General features: G+C 46.2%; 1 protein-coding gene and 1 pseudogene across 2 annotated transcripts in view; one reads left to right on the forward strand and one right to left on the reverse strand.

The window, feature by feature from the left end:
• The window catches only part of LOC308438736 (large ribosomal subunit protein uL30-like), a 111174-nt pseudogene that overhangs the window by 46300 nt on the left and 49161 nt on the right, over positions 1-15713 (reverse strand). The gene's annotated exons all lie outside the window — the stretch shown is intronic.
• Positions 7655-13320, forward strand: LOC308438845 (spermatogenesis-associated protein 31F1B-like; the record flags this gene model as incomplete). The annotated part of the gene is made up of 4 exons (XM_080940354.1): positions 7655-7678; positions 7840-7885; positions 9030-9090; positions 9723-13320. 4 exons carry the CDS (start codon positions 7655-7657, stop codon positions 13318-13320), a joined length of 3729 nt encoding a protein of 1242 aa, XP_080796480.1.

Below are 15713 nucleotides of genomic sequence, written 5' to 3' on the forward strand. Positions count from 1 at the left end.
CAAACCTATTCACACAGGTCAGAAACCTAGAGGCAGGGGCTGGCACAGAAGCCATGGAGGAATACTCAGCCTGCTTTCTTTCTTCCTTTCTTTTTCTTTCTTTCTTTCTTTCTTTCTTTCTTTCTTTCTTTCTTTCTTTCTTCCTTTCTTTTTCTTCCTTCCTTTCTTTCTTTCTTTTTTTGTAGTTCCTCATAGTTTAATTTTTTTTATTAATTAACTCATTCACTCTACATCTCAATATCAGCTTCCCTGCTTCCTTCCTAGTTATCCCTCTCACAGATCCTTCCCCAACTCCCTCTTCCCCTTCCACTCTGAGGGGAGTCCCTCCCCAGGTATCATCACACACACCCCAACACACACACACACACACACACACACACACACCACACACATCACTAAAGGACTAGGTAAATCCTCTCCCACTGAGGTCAGACAAGGCAGTCTAGTTAGGGGGAACAGAGTCAATAGTCCCCACTCCAGTTGTTGGGGGACCTACATGAAGACCAAGCTGTACATCTGCCACACTTGTGTGGGGCTTAGATCCAGCCCGAGCTGGCTCTTTGGCTGGTGGCTTAGACTCTGGGGGCCTCAAACTTAGTTAACTCTGTTGATCTTCCTGTGGAGTCCCTGTTCTCAAGCCTTCCTCAATCCTGTTTTCTTGTAGATATGAGAGGCTGCAGTGGGCTGGGCCTTTCCCCCATCAATCACTAATTAAGAAAATGCCTCACAGGCTTGCCTACAGACTGATTTTATGGAAGCATGTTCTCAATTGAGGTTCCCTCCTCTCTGATGACTCTAGCTTGTGTCAAATTAACATAAAACTAGCCAGGACAGAGGCCTATTTCCAAGAAATGCTTGCTGGGGTTCTTTGCCCACTAGTCTGTTTTGTTTCCAGAGTGCTGAATAGTCTTATGTCAGCTTGGCACAGAGTCAATGGAGAAAGGCAGCCTCCTGGCTTGACCCCTCCCTGCACAAGAGCATCTCACTAACCCTACCTTGCTCAAGTGCTTCAGGGTGAACTTGGAAGCTGCTCCAGTGATTTCACAAAACCAATGGCTGAGACTAGACCCTGAGATGTCTTGAGTACAAAGTAAATAAGGATCAGAAAGCAAGCAGCACACTGGGGTCAGCCTAAGCCTGAGATTGACACTGGTCCCAGATTTGGCAGGGGTTGAAAATAACCTCTGCCCTGGCTAATTCCAGAGGTGTGGGAGATTTAAAGGAGTTCCTGTCTTAAAAAGAGGCCTCATCAAGGATGTCTAGCCAGAGAGACTGGCAAGAGTTGAAATGATAGCTTAGTCCACAAAGTGGTGGCCTTGCCTCATAAAGTATAAGGACCTGAGTTTGAGCCCCAGAGCCCACATTTTAAAAAGCAGGACATAGTGGCCAATACTTGTAGTCTCAGCACTAGAGAGGCAAAGGTAGGCAGACATCTGGGCTCACTAGCCAGCCAGCCTAGTTAGTGAGTTCAAGACCATCGAGAGAAACTGTGATTAAAAAGCAAGGTGGGTAGCATCTGTAGATTGATAGTCAAAGTTGTCCTCTAGTACACACACACACACACACACACACACACACACACACACACACACACACACTTCAGAGAGGTCCTGAAAGACTTCAAAGAGACATCTGTCAGAGATTTAAAGTTTGAGAGGTTATAAACATTTCCATCCTATAATATATCTGCAAGATATGTCAGAGTATGGTTCCCTGGGTGCATCATACCAGAACAATGGTGTACAGGAGGGAAAGGACTCAATTAAACTTGGAGAAAACTCACCAGCATAGGCTGGTGACATGAATAAATATGGCCCCCATAGGCCCATTGAGGAGGGCACTATTAGGAGGTATGGCCTTGTTGGAGGAGGTGTGGCTTTGTTAAAGGAAGTGCTTTGAAGGGATGGGCTTTAAAGTCTCAGAAGCTCAAACTACTTCTCTTCCTGATGCCTGTGGATCAAAATGTGAAGCTTTCATCCACCTCTCCAGCACCATGTCTGCTTGCATGCCACCATGATGACAAGGGACTGAACCTCTGGACAACCCCAATGAAATGTTTTCCTTTATTAGAGTTGTGGTAGTCATGATGTCTTTTCACAGCAATAGAAACCCTAAATCACCTGTCTAGAAGCACTCCTGTCAGCCATCCCTAGGACCCCAGTGGGCCACACCCCCAAAATGGTCATATCTAGCCTTTTAACCTCTTAAACTTGTGGTCCAGAACCTTGAGCTAAGCATGACTCAAACCTGTCATGGTCCTTCTTTCTTGAGCTGTCCTGATTGGGTTTGGGTTTGGTTTTATCAACTTGATACGAGCTAAAGTCATCTGAGAAGAGAAAATTGCAACTAAGAAAATGACTCCATAAGTTGGTCTCTGGGCAATCTTGTGTGGCATTTTCTTAATTAGTTATTGATGTGGGAGGGCCCAGCCCATTGTAGATGGTGCCACTCCTGGGCAGGTGGTCCTGGATACTACAGAAAGCAAGCTCGGCAAGCCATGGAGAGCAAGCCAGTTATCAGCACCCCTTTGTGGCCTCTGCATCAGCTCCTGCTGTGTCCGGGTTCCTGCCCTTGAGTTCTTGGTTTGACTTCCCTCAGTGATGGACTATTGCCTGGAAGTATAAGCTGAATAAAGCCCTTTCCTCCCCAAGTTGCTTTGGTCAGGTCTTTATCACAGCAGTAGAAACCTTAACAAAGACAGTGACCTTACACTGTAACTGGCCAGGAACATGTTCCTTCACTCCCAATGTGCTTTCTTCTATGACTATGGGTAGCGTTCCCCCCAATAAAATCCTGCTTCCTTTGTTTGTGGAGGTCACTCCTTTGGAAATTATTCTCCCTGATGACTGGGCACCCAAATGTGTGAATCTGTGGGGGTCATTCTTATTCAAGTTAACCACACCACTCTTAAAAAAAAAAAAAAGATGTTTAAAATGCAGTCTAGTGTATTGATCTCACTTTATGATAAGTGCTTTGTAATTCTTAAAGGAATTTTGTTTACCATCAAAAATGTCCTAATAAAAGAGTCGGAGATGCAACTCACTCAGTGGGAGAATGTTTGCCTGCTGTGCTCAATCCCGAGATTAGATCTGCAGCACTACTTTTTCTTAAGCCATAATTAAGACATTCTAATGTTGTATTCTAGAAGCTTTATGATTTCTTGTGATCTTCTTAAAATCATGAAGTAGTTCATTTTCTGTTGCTATAACAATGCCACAGATGACATAATTTATGAAGAAAACTTATAAAGAAATCATCTATTTCCTCAAAGTTCTGGAGCCTGGCAGCAGCATCTGCCTGGCACCTGTGAAGGCCACAGTAACACAGAGCAAGCTAAGCGCAAAGAGCTAGGCTTTATACCAAAGCATTCTAGTCACAACTGATCACTTCACTGACGTATTAATTCGTGAGTAGATGAATAAATTCACCAGGACAGAGCCCTCATAACTCACCTCTTTTTTATTTTATACAGTCTTAAGACTGTAATATAATGTCATATATTTAATATGTAATAACATTTCTCCCTTCCTCGCTCCAAAACCTCCTGTAAACCTTCCTTGTTCTTTTTCAAATTCGTGGCCTCTGTTTTCATTGTTATTGCAGGCATATACATGTATATACATATATATTCCTAAATATAACTTGGTCACCAATGAATATGCCAAAGTAGATACACAAAGTCCACAAGGCATAAACCCAAACAAAGGAATACAGGCAACCAAGCGAAGCTGGAAAAGGTGGTCTTCCCCAGAGAAGTTCATAGCAAATGTTCACTTTAATATCTCATATGCTCCGTTTCATCCTCTCCCCACCCTTCCTTCTTTTCCCTCTTTATTTTGTGGTCTCATTTCTTAATAGGACCCATCTCATGATAGAAACTGTATCTCAACATGCATTTTGCTGGAATTATTTGAGCCACAGGACAGCCCCACTCAAAATGAGTCACAACACACACACAACCGACTCTGCTTCAGTGTGGGGAATTTCTCTTTTCTTTTCTCAAGTTCTAGTTTTTTGCATGGTTAAGCTTGTAGTACTCAATCAGTTTCCCATGTTGCCCCCCCCCCCCATAACCTTACTCTAATTAGCATTTTTCCCTAGCATCTTAGACAGGGGCTCTGTTGCTATGGTTAAAAACAGCACAACCAAGAGAAACTTGAGGAAAGAAAGGGCTTTATTTCATCTTGTAGCTTGTAGCTCGGCATCTGAGGAAGTTGGGGTAAGGGCTCAAAGGACCAGGAAGCAGGAGCTGATGCAGAGGCCATGTAGGAGGGCTGTTTACTAGCTTGGAGGCATTTTCACAATTGAGAGTTCTTCCCAAATGACTCTATCTTATGTTGAGTTGACAGTAAATTAGCCAGGACACTTGGCTACATTTTACTATAAATAGCACTTTCCACAGAGCTAAGGAATTCTTGCTTCTTTCTCCCAAGAGACCTGCTGCTACTTTGTTCTCCCCAGTTACCTACACAGTGAAGGCTACAGAGGAGAGAAAGGCAGAGTCATCCTCTTTGCTGCTCTTAGTGTGGCTAACAGTCTTGGCAAATGAAGCTTTCCAGGCCAAAACCAAAACAAACAACAAAAAAATAAACCAAACAAACAAAAAACAGGTATGGGGGAGCAGGAAGGGAATGCATGAACAGAATCAGTACTTCCCCAGTTCGAGAACCTGATATTCAGCCCACATATAATGGCACCTGGCTGGTCTACCAGATAGCTATTCTCTGCTCTACTCCCTCCTCCATTTCTGTGTGTTCAGTACACCTGATGCTCTATTAGCACCCCCATCAGCAGTCACAGCTGCTTCTGCCCAAGGCTGATGAGTAGGAGGTAACTCTATCTCTTCTCTCTGGTGCTAAGATTTCTTTCAAGTTGTAACTAAGCCCCAGATTCCTGCTGAACACCTGGCTGGCAGAGTAAGTGATTAATGAGTTTGTCATGGATCTGGATAAAAACAAACCTCCCAAAGTCATAACAGATACCCTCCTCCACCTACTGGGAACGTCCTGAGGCCAAAAATTACCTAATCTTGGCAGGATCCGTTCTTTTTCACTTTTAGTGTGTGTGTGTGTGTGTGTGTGTGTGTGTGTGTGTGTGTGTGTGCCAGAGAGGGGGAGATTTCAAAAGTGGATTCTCTTCTTTCTTTCACTACATAGATCCTGACAACCAGGTTTGTTGGTTTGTCAAGCTTGGTGGTAACTGCCTTAGTCTCTAAGCTGTCACACCAGCCCCCAAATAGGATCTCTCTCTTTTTTAACTGTGCATGGGTGTTCTCCCTGCATTCATGTTTCTGCACTGCCTGCTGCCCAGGGAGGCAAAAGGAGGGCCTTGAATAACCAAGAACTAGAGTTATAGATGTTTGTGAGCCACCATGAGGGCACTAGAAATTGAACCTGACCTCCTGCGGAAGAACATCCAGTGTTCTTAACTGCTGGGCCATTCTTCTAGCTTCTCAAAATCTGCTTCACAGGGCAGCAGGTCTCAGCCCCTTTTCTCTTGATTCATCTGACAGTTGTATGGCAGCGCATAATCGCTGTAACTGGAACTCTTTCTCTCCAGCACAGAGAAGCATGTGTGAAGGAAATATCATACTGTAAGCTTAGATCACCTTTCATTTTCACCATGTAAGGAATTTGAAGATTTAGGTTATTAAATAATAATGTTATTTAGTAGTATCACAAAAATAGTGGAGTTTCTTGATTGTTAATTGATTTCTCATTAATTTTGAAAAATTATTGGCTATTCTAATTTTTTTGTTTTTATATGTGTGACTGTTCTCTCTCTCTCTCTCTCTCTCTCTCTGTGTGTGTGTGTGTGTGTGTGTGTGTGTGTGTGTGTATGTGTGTGTCTGTCTGTCTGTCTGTCTATCTGTCTGCCTGTCTGTCTGTTTCTAGGATATCTGTTGCGTTTATAATTGACTTTTGGATACATATCACAACCCTTGGATGCTTGGTTTGGTTTTGTATTGTTTTGTTTTGTTTTCCACTTGTATTTCATTCTGGATAGTGTCTACTGATTGTTTTTTCTCCAGTGTCAAGACTATCTTGGCAAGCAATCTCTGTTAGCATATTTTCTATTTCAGAACATCTACTTGATTCTATCTCTGTGTTGAAATTACCCATTCAATTGGAAAGACTACCACATAATACTTTGTTGAAAGATAGATGGCATTTAAGTTAGAAATGTCGCCCATAGGCACATAAACTTGAAGACTTGGTACCCAACTGATAGTCCTCTCTGTGGGTGGAAAGCAGGAAAACATCATACTCCTCTAAGACACACCAACACAGCACACTGGTAGGACTCTATTCAAGACTTGAGTTTCCATCCATGTGAAAGCCTCCTGCATAGTCAGGGTGGTGAATACTCACAAGAAAGAAATTAGTGGCCATTCTGTTTGTGACTGCCACTGCTTTGATGCTTATGGTTGGATGTATGGCTCTATCACATCAGCCATAACCATCCCTTCTTGTGGTTTTTATCTCTGGTCACCCTTATGTGAAATATCAAAGCTCTCCATTTCCACGCCACACCCATGTTGTGCCCTCTCTTTCCTGTGTTTCTCCAGGTCAGTTGTAGAGTTAGTGTGGGCTACTCCCTCCCAGCCTCATGCTCTCATATAGCCCTGTGTGCCAAAGAACCCAAGATTCTAAAGATAAGTAATCATACAGTTGTGGAAGAGGAAGCTGAATAAAGAGGTTGGGATGGGGTGGGAGACAGCGAGTAAAGTTGGGAGGGGGGAATGTGTGTATGTATAAAAATAAATAGATGATAGATAGTTATTTAATAAATATACTTTTACAGATGACCAGTGAAACACCACTGGAGCAACCTCTGTGGAACAGAGGGCTTTGTGATGCAGTCTGGTGCCCTAATTCCATCCTCTGTGAGGCAGCCATGACAATGTCCAATGCTGGGAGTCATTAGGCACATGGGCCCCTGAAGGACTAATACAGAGATGACTGATCTCCTCATGCTAATGAGGTTGAGGCCATGTTGAGCCCTGCATGTTCTTTCTGGGACATCAGTTATCTTTTATGTACCTACACCTCCATCTTCATCATTTTCCTAATTGCCTGGCAGATAAGACGGAGTTACCGGGGATTGAGTTTGGAACCTAAAACGAGCTGCTACCGGGTAGGAGAACACTGACTATAACTGAACTACTTTAAGCCTAGATAAGTAACTTTTAAATTCTAAATGCTTCTCCAGATTGCCCCCATTTTGTGCCAAAGGATTTTGAAAAGAAAGTGGTTACAAAGGACCTATAAATAATTCCTTACCACCACCATCTCAGTGCTGCCCGCAATGTACTCCAATAGAAAAGCTAACAGTCTCCCTGTTTGTCTTGAGTTGAGAAATAGATACAAGAAAAACTACTGTCCTGGATCTCAGAAGACCTCCCAACTTCCGGGGAGGGGGGCTCACCCTGGGTCTCAGAAGACCTCTCAACTTCCGGGGGAGGGGGCTTGTCCTGGATCCCAGAAGACCTCCCAACTTCCGGGGAGGGGTCTCGTCCTGGGTCTCAGAAGATCTCCCAACTTCCGGGGGAGGGGCTCCACTTGGAAGATATGGTGAGCAGTATGTCTCTGAGTCTGCTCGGCCTTTCTCCCTGTGCCGTCCTTCCCACAGAAGTTCTTATGAGAGTAGAGGCATGAAGGACAGCGGAGAGTCTCAAGTGAGTCAGAGATAGGCAGAGAGGGAAAATGCTCAGGTGGGAAGAAAGAGATATAAGCGAGCTTAGGAAATACAGGGAAATGTACATGATCTGCCCCTCATTTTGGACATGAAGGAAAAAATAGAGTCCTGGCTTTACACTATAATATTTTTCTCTTTAAGCATCACCGAAAAGTCAGGCAAAGGGCTGGAGATGAAGCGTCAAGAGGTAAAGTCCCAACGTCTCCTGACTCCCCCACCCCAGAGAGAGCTCCCTCCTCTGCCCCTCAGAGCCCCTGCTGCCAGGCGTTCTAACTAGTGAGGGTCTGAGTTCTACAGCCTGTGACTGACCCAGAAGGTTGCGGTGGGTGGGAATTGGGAGTGTTCCAAAATGTTGTACCTAATTTCCTTGTCACTCAGCAGTTAATGTGAGGGATGACCGTGCAGCACCTGGCACCTCACTACTTCCCCTACCCACACTGGGATGGTGTGCCTGGCAAAGCAAAGGAAGGAAGGTTACTTCTGGCCACAGCTTTAGAGTTTATCCATCCAACACAGCAGGAAAGGCATAGCGGCTGAGTGGCTTGTCTCCTAGCAGCAAGCGCGTGCAGCATGGCTTGTTCACATCAGGGCACATCTGGAATCGGAGTTGCAGGCAGAACAGGAAGTGGGCTGTAATCCTGAAAGGCCCTGCACTTGCATTGCTCTGGGCTCTCTACTGTGCTCAATACAGACAGCACTCCTTGTCCAACATTCTGTATCTCTGGTGTCCGTGCCTACATCGTAGGACCTCCACTGTAACGTGAGCCTATCACAGTTTCATGCACAGATATCCAGGCACCATGCCTCTCACGCTACAGTGGATGGAACTGTGTGCCAAAACGAATTTCTTCTCCCTTAACTTACTTGCCAAAACGCTAGGCATTTTGTCATAGGAAAGAGGAAGGCAAGTTAAGAACTAGTTTTATGGGGTGAGGGTTGTGGAGGGTGGTCATACCCAGAAAGGGGACTCCGTCTTCTCAAAAAAGAAGGGGAAGATGGAATGGGGGGGGCTGGTGTGAGGGGTACTGGGAGGAAGGACTGATAACAGGTTGTAAAGTGAATAAAAATAATAATAAAGAACTAGTTTTATAACTCTGTAAATTTTAACTTCCTCAGTCATCCACAAAATAGGCATAACACTGGCAATCCTCACATGCCTGTGAAACCCAGATGAAATTGGGCAAGGACAGCAAACTGAAAATGGTGGTGCTCCACACAGACACACCATAGAGCCCGAGTCTACTGCTGAGCTAAGGATTTACTACTCAGACTCCTGTAGGATACCCCTAAGATGCTTGTTTGCCATGTAACACTGTGTCCTGATTCCTCAGCCAGGAGACTTTCTCGAGAAGAAGCTGAGAAGCCATGGGAGCTGCTCTCTATCATGAAAAGGTGACCTCTTGAGCTCTGTGGTCTAAACACTGATGGTTTCTTGACCTGATCTGGGCAGGGGTGAGGAAAGGGATAACTGAGGAAGGAGAAACACTGTGCAGGCAGGTTCACCAGCTGAGAGGGCCACCAGGGCAGACACAGGTCACATCTCAGCAGGGAAGAGCCGCCCCACACCCAGCCTGTATGTTAGGGTCTCTGCAGTTCTGAATTTCAGGACAGAGTAGCACACGCTCTGTGAAGGACATTGCTGAGGTGGCACCCAGACACCAACCTGTCGAGACTGAATTCAGCATAGAGGTCACCATGCCATTCCTGCTTCCTGCTGCTCCCTTTCAAGGGCAGAGCTCTGGGTCTGGCTGGGCCCTGCTGATATTACCTCCTGTCTGTCCTCAGGGTGGGGAGCTGCTGGGGTGCCATCACCCCACCATCTTACCCTCTACTTAGTTTCTAGAGAGCGTGCCTGATTCCCACAGGTTTCTGGGTTCAGCATCAGGGACGTCCTGTGCTTTGAATGAGGACCCCATTTCCTGCAGTGTAGGGTTGGAACTTGTGGGCCCGGAGAGAAGGGCCCAGAAATCTTCAAAGACGCAGATGTGATTCCTTCATTAATGGTTGTCTTTTTTTCTTCCAAGCCAAAGCTGGCTCCCCAAGGAGGGAAATGTGCGGCATCTCCTGTGTGTAGATCCCAAATGCCAAATCTGTGAGGCTGCAACTCTGGAGATTGGGCAGTTGCTGCAGAGTGAGAAAAGCCAGCTCTCGCCTGCTTTGTTGGGACTGCCACAGGGCTCCGCTTGCCCGGAAATGTTGCCTATGACTTTTGAACAGAATATGGAGTTTTGTTCAAGGCACCCCAGACATCTTCCACTGGTGTCTGGAAACCAAACACTAACACAGTTAACAGAACACTTTACACAGCTGAGCAACACAGTCGGTGTCCGAGAGTCCTGGACTGATCACCTCCAGCTAGATCAGAAATTTCATCTGGCCGACATGCCCGTGGTCTCAGAGACCATGGCTTCTTCAAGGCTCAGGGAGCCTATGGTCTTAATGATTAAGGAAAAAATAATGCAAAGCGAAGCAAAGCTTGACCAGGAAAAGCAAGACCTTCATCACGTGAAGTCCTCTGTGTCCTTACTATCCCTGGATCCAAAGATCACTAACTTGACACATACTGTGTCCTTACATACGGACTCAATGCTCTCTCCCCACCTGCCATTGCTTAGTCCTAAAGTTCGTGGGCTTCTTGAACTACATGTAAAAAAATGGATACATTTCCAGAAGTGGGGTCTTCCCAGACGTGTGGAGGAGTCCCTGAGGCAGCTCATGCCAAACCTAACATTTTGTCAATCTAGAGAAAGCTCACCTTCTTGCATTCTGAGCAGTAGTTCTGAGGTCACTAAGGACAACATTGGGATCATTTCCCACAGGACCAACAGCTTATGTTCAGCAGGTCAGCCCATCCAGACCTTCTGGGTTTCTGAATGGTCTGTTATAAACCTGAAACAAGGAAGGCCCTGGCACCAAGTCCACACTGGCTTGCCCTCTCATGAAGCTAAACACTTAAGACATTTCTATCCATTCCCCAAGGCAGAAGCTAATGACTCAGGGGACAATCTTCAGAGTGAATATTACAGCCAGTTATTCTGTGGCCTTCCATCTCTTCACAGTGAGTCCTTGGATGTTACTTCCTCGAGCTCTCCAAGTATCTGCAAGAAGAAGAACATGTCCAAGCCCTTCACGGATGCTCAGCCCTCAAGGGTACTCTCAGGCCTTTTCTTACCCCAAACACCATGTAAGTCAGCCTTGCCCTCTTCCCCTCCTTCTCCAAATGGCAGGACTCCCTGTGAGCGCAAAGGGACGAATATTACCATCCCGTTCCTGACTCTGGCTGAGTGTGAAGCATTGGAGCGCCACCTCCTAGAGAAGCAACTCAAGCTTCAGTGGGGCCTGCCTGCTCTCTTCCTTCAAAACTGCTACACCCGGAGCCGGATGCCAGGGGAAGCACTCAGTAAAGCTAAGACAGTAAAAACGTTCTGGGCAAGGAAGCCTTTCTCATATTCTACCAGGGACATCTTCCCAGAGCATGCACGCAGGCTGCTGGAATTCCACCTCCAGAAGCAGCTGATTCACCTTCGCTGGGGGCTGCCCCAGAGGATCCAGCGCTCCATTCAAATGCTTCTCTCCTCTCCTGACCAGCAGTCCCTGTCCTGCAGGGGCAGTAGGCTACCCAGTGAGAGCATTCCACAGCCAGGGAAGCCAGAGGATGATGGGTCTGGTGACGTGTTTTCATCCACAGCGGGCAAAGGGTCAGTGCTAATACCACACTTGTTTACCGAGGCAAGAGCAAATTTGAAAAGGCATGTTGATTCCAAATGTGAACAGATTCATGAGGGCAAGGTCCCAGCCCAAGTCTGGAGCTCTTGGGAACAAAAAATTCCTGGAAGCTTGGCTACAATGACTCCCTTCCCTTCGATTCCACAAGGCCAGTGCAGAAAGTTACAGGCAGAAAGTAAAAGTAACCCTGACCTACATCACAAAGTTGTTCCTTGGAAACCAAAGGTCCTCAGCAAGGAGACACAGGACTCATCTGGTACTATCTTTGAACACTGTAGGCGGCCCCAAGCCCTGTCTGAGGAAACCATTAAAAAACTGGAGACAACTTTACATCATAAGTATCTGGCCTTCCTGTCAGGCCTGCCTGCCCTTTACTGTGTGGCTCTCTCCAGGCCTGTATCCCCAGCTGTCACTGGCCAACCTAGACCCAGAGAGAAGATGCCCAGACCTGTCCAAAGCCCAAAAGCTCTGACTCAGTTTACCCCACGTGAGTCCTGCGCTCAGGATGGCGGTAGGGTGTCTGAAAACATTGCAGACGAGTTCCAGCCTGGAGTACAGGCAGATGGAAGGACAGAAAAGGTGCCTCCAGAAAGCCAGCCTCTCCCAGACAGACCCTACTCACTAAACACAAATATCTTGGCTAAACTGAATTTCCACATGAAAAGAAAGGTCCTGGCGATGCAGTTTGGGCTTTCTGAAAAGGGTAGGGAAGAATACAAAGAGCTAGCTACAGCAGGCCTGGAGAGTGAGTCCATCCGGGAATTTCTCAGGAGTCTACACATCCCAGACAGCACAGTGCTACAGGAACAGCCCATCACATGCCCATCTCCTCCAGCCCCAAACGCAAAAACGGCTCACCTTAAAAAACAGTCGGCTCCTGCAGTACGGGCTGTGTGCCAGGAGCAAAAGCAACCTACTTCCAGAGCAGTGCCCCACAGTTCTGTGCAGCAGGGCTCCAAGGCCTCACACTTCCGAAGGGATGTGACGAAGACCCAAGTCTGCGTTGACATGGAAGCTGGAAGAACAAAGCCCAACTCAGGGAAGCCCAAGGCAGTGGGAGACCTTGGAGAGGGGGATGCAGGTCTTGTGCTTTCCCTGGTCAGTCAACAAACACACCAGGATGGAGAGCAGCATCCAGAGATGAAGCCCCTGCACAGAACACCCCAGGGATCCTCACAACAGGGCCATAACTTCCATCTTGAGGCTGCCTGTCCACACAGCCCCAAGGAGACCCCTGAGCTTGAGGGCCCAGATCCACCTCCAGAAGTCTTTATGAGGACAGATTCTGAGCAGGACGAGAAAGACAGTCGAAGGAAGGAATGCACTGTCCCGGAACCTGCAAGCATCGCTGAAGTCCCCCAGCCTGTGGTCTGCCAGGCTCCCCAGGGCCGGCCTTTCCCAGGCTCACCAATTCAGAAAAAGACTTTTCAGGGCCAAACTTGTCCACGTTACTTTTCACCAGGGCAGATGGTGCCAGCCTCTCCTTACACTAGGCCCAGCCATCTTCCAGAGGCTGGCTTCAAAAATAAGATGAAATTCTTTCTTCACTCTTTTAACCCCAAGATAAAGAGCAAAACACACACGGAACCATCCATGGTCTCTACACCTGGAAAGGTGGCCAAAACCAGTAAAGAAAATGTTGAAAGGGGTCTGCCTCAAACCAAGAGCCCAACAAAGAAAACTAAGTCAGAGGACTCCAGAGGGCCCAAGGCCCAGTCTTCGTCCTCTGAGAAGTCAGTGATCGCCTCCTTGTTAACTGCTCCCCATATTCTAGACAGTAAGCTCCGGCCCCGCTCTCGGCAGGTTGGCTCTCCCAAGCAGCCAGGCAACTCCCACCATTGCCCTCGGCACCGTCCTACGTTGTCTAATGCTGCTCAACAGAGAAACCCACCCTAGCTCAGGGCTTACTTCAGAAATGTTCTTCTGGTATCGGAGAACGCCCTATGTGATGACAGTTTCTAAGCTCCCCAACCTCTGTATCCCTTTAAGAGCGCACCATTGTGGGGACTGCTCTCACCCAAAATGTATTTTCTATCTCCGAATGAGTTGTCTGTCTTCTTTGTCTCTTCTGTACATTATTAAGCGAAGGTATGAAGGAAATGCAAATGCCCTCATCTCAGAAAGGAGATTTAAACTTACTTTAGACAAGTCAGTTTCCCTTTCCCCAACTAGAATGTGAATTAAAATGCTTGACCAGAAAGGAAGTCTCTTGTGTAATATACATTAAAGATAAAGCAGGCTTCGATTCCTTCACCAAACTCTTTGCCTGTCTCATATTTTGGGGCCAAAAGTAAAGTGATAAGGTAAAAATTGTGATGTTCTCAATTTAATTCTGAAAGTCAAAGGCTGGAATGAAAAAGAAATGAGAGAAATTAATTCTGCAGAGAACCGTCAGAAAAGACTCTTCATGCTCTGGGACCTTAGGGTTACCGAGCCCTGTTTATGCTTGAGCATTTCGGATGGTTAGCACCGATCAACGTAAAAGAAACTAGTTGTCCAGTATAGTGGTGTGCGCATCTCATTCTAGTCCTTGGTATGCAGACACAGGATGATCTCAGTGAGGTCGAGGCCCACCTGGCCTACCTAGTGAGTTCAAGGACAGCCAGGACGACACAGTGAGGTCCTGTCTCACCAACAAAAGGTTCACAGCAACTATCATCTTCCTCCTTTCCCAAAAACATCTCTGCCCACGGTCCTGACCTTGTCTATAGCCCTCATGAAACACATTTTCCTCAAAGTTTATAAAAATGTACTCGGCTCTGATCGTGGCTGTTTCCCAACTGTCACGTGCATCAGCTAAGGCTGAGAAGTATGAAAACTTGTTCCAGGAATGGACTCTTTCTGGATGGTGTCTCATAGCTTCATGAATCTTTTTTTTTTTTTTAACTTCAGAGATTCCTTTGTTTCTTGTTTGGGTTGACAGCTGCTAGAGCATAATGACGTCACTAGTGACACAGTCTAGCCGTCCTTTGCTTTATGATGTCACTAGTGACACAGTCTAGCCGTCCTTTGCTTTAAGAATCATTGATGGCATAGAGTATGGAGCCCAGACACAGGTCTGATGAGGAGTCAGATGAGGATGAGGTCTCTGGACGTGTGACTTCGAGAAAGACCTTATACTCAACAAACATGTTAGCTATGGGCCAGGTGCTTGTCTCTTACTCGGAGACTAGGCTGAACACAAGACACGGGCTTTGCCACTACAGAGTTTCTGAACTCTGGCTGGCTTGTTCTTATATATTCAGATTGCCTACTCAGTCCCATTATTCAGAAATGAACTCCTGAATCCCCATCCCCATCACTCACCTGGCACAACTGCTCCAGTCAGTGTTTCTTACAGAGTCCGAAGGCCACCATCTCTCCAGTAGTTTGGCCATAGACAATAGTGCTGTCCTGGGTTTTTTTCATCTGAGAGTCCACATCCAGCTCACCAGCCAATCCTGTTATCTCTGCCATCAAAGATGCCTGCAGAGTGGACCTACTGCCCCGCCCTCTGCTGCCCGTTGCTGCAGCAGCACACATGGAAGAGGTCCTGAGCATCAGCCTGAGGAAAGCTATTAATACAACTTTAGTGTAGAGACCACCACCTCAGTATTCCCTAACTTTTTAAGAGGCTTGTGAACATAAATACACTCTACATAAAAAGTCTCCAGTAACCAGAAGTATCGCAGATCCACAGGTCTTATATAAACTTAGTTTTTACCTTTAATGTAAGGCTCAGCAGAACCTTTCGGGATTTTTTTTTCTCTGGTGGGTCTATAGAGATTAGCTTTAAACATGCATTTAGAAAAGAGTGGGAATGGCCATAAGACATCCACTTGATACATAGCTTCATCTCTTACACACTGGCAAAAGTGATAAAGCAAGCAGGTAAAGACAGGGTTCAGGGCTTAGTGGCTGAAAGCACTGGCTGCTCTCTAGAGGCCTTGGGTGCAGTTCCCACCACCTACGTGTTGGCTCACAACCATCTATAACTTCAGTTTCAGAGGATCTGGTGCCCTTTCCTGGCCTCCAGGGACATCAGCGTGCACATGGTACATTAATAATCTCTAAACAATATTTAAAAATCTATCCAAATCCTTTAAAATGAAGGAAAAAACCAAAGATCTGGTTTTAACCTGATTAAAGCAGGATCTTCTAACAAATGTGTTTTGTTTCTGATTGGTACCAAACACTAACAGCAGAAACAATGAGTTTTATCAATGGTTTTGTGTTTAAGCTCTAAATGCCAGACATATTCTACAAAAACAGCACTTAACTGATTCCCTTGAAGAGCCTGATCTTCTATT

This window comes from Micromys minutus (genome assembly GCF_963924665.1).
Source record: "Micromys minutus genome assembly, chromosome: 28".
Taxonomy (NCBI): Eukaryota; Metazoa; Chordata; class Mammalia; order Rodentia; family Muridae; genus Micromys; species Micromys minutus.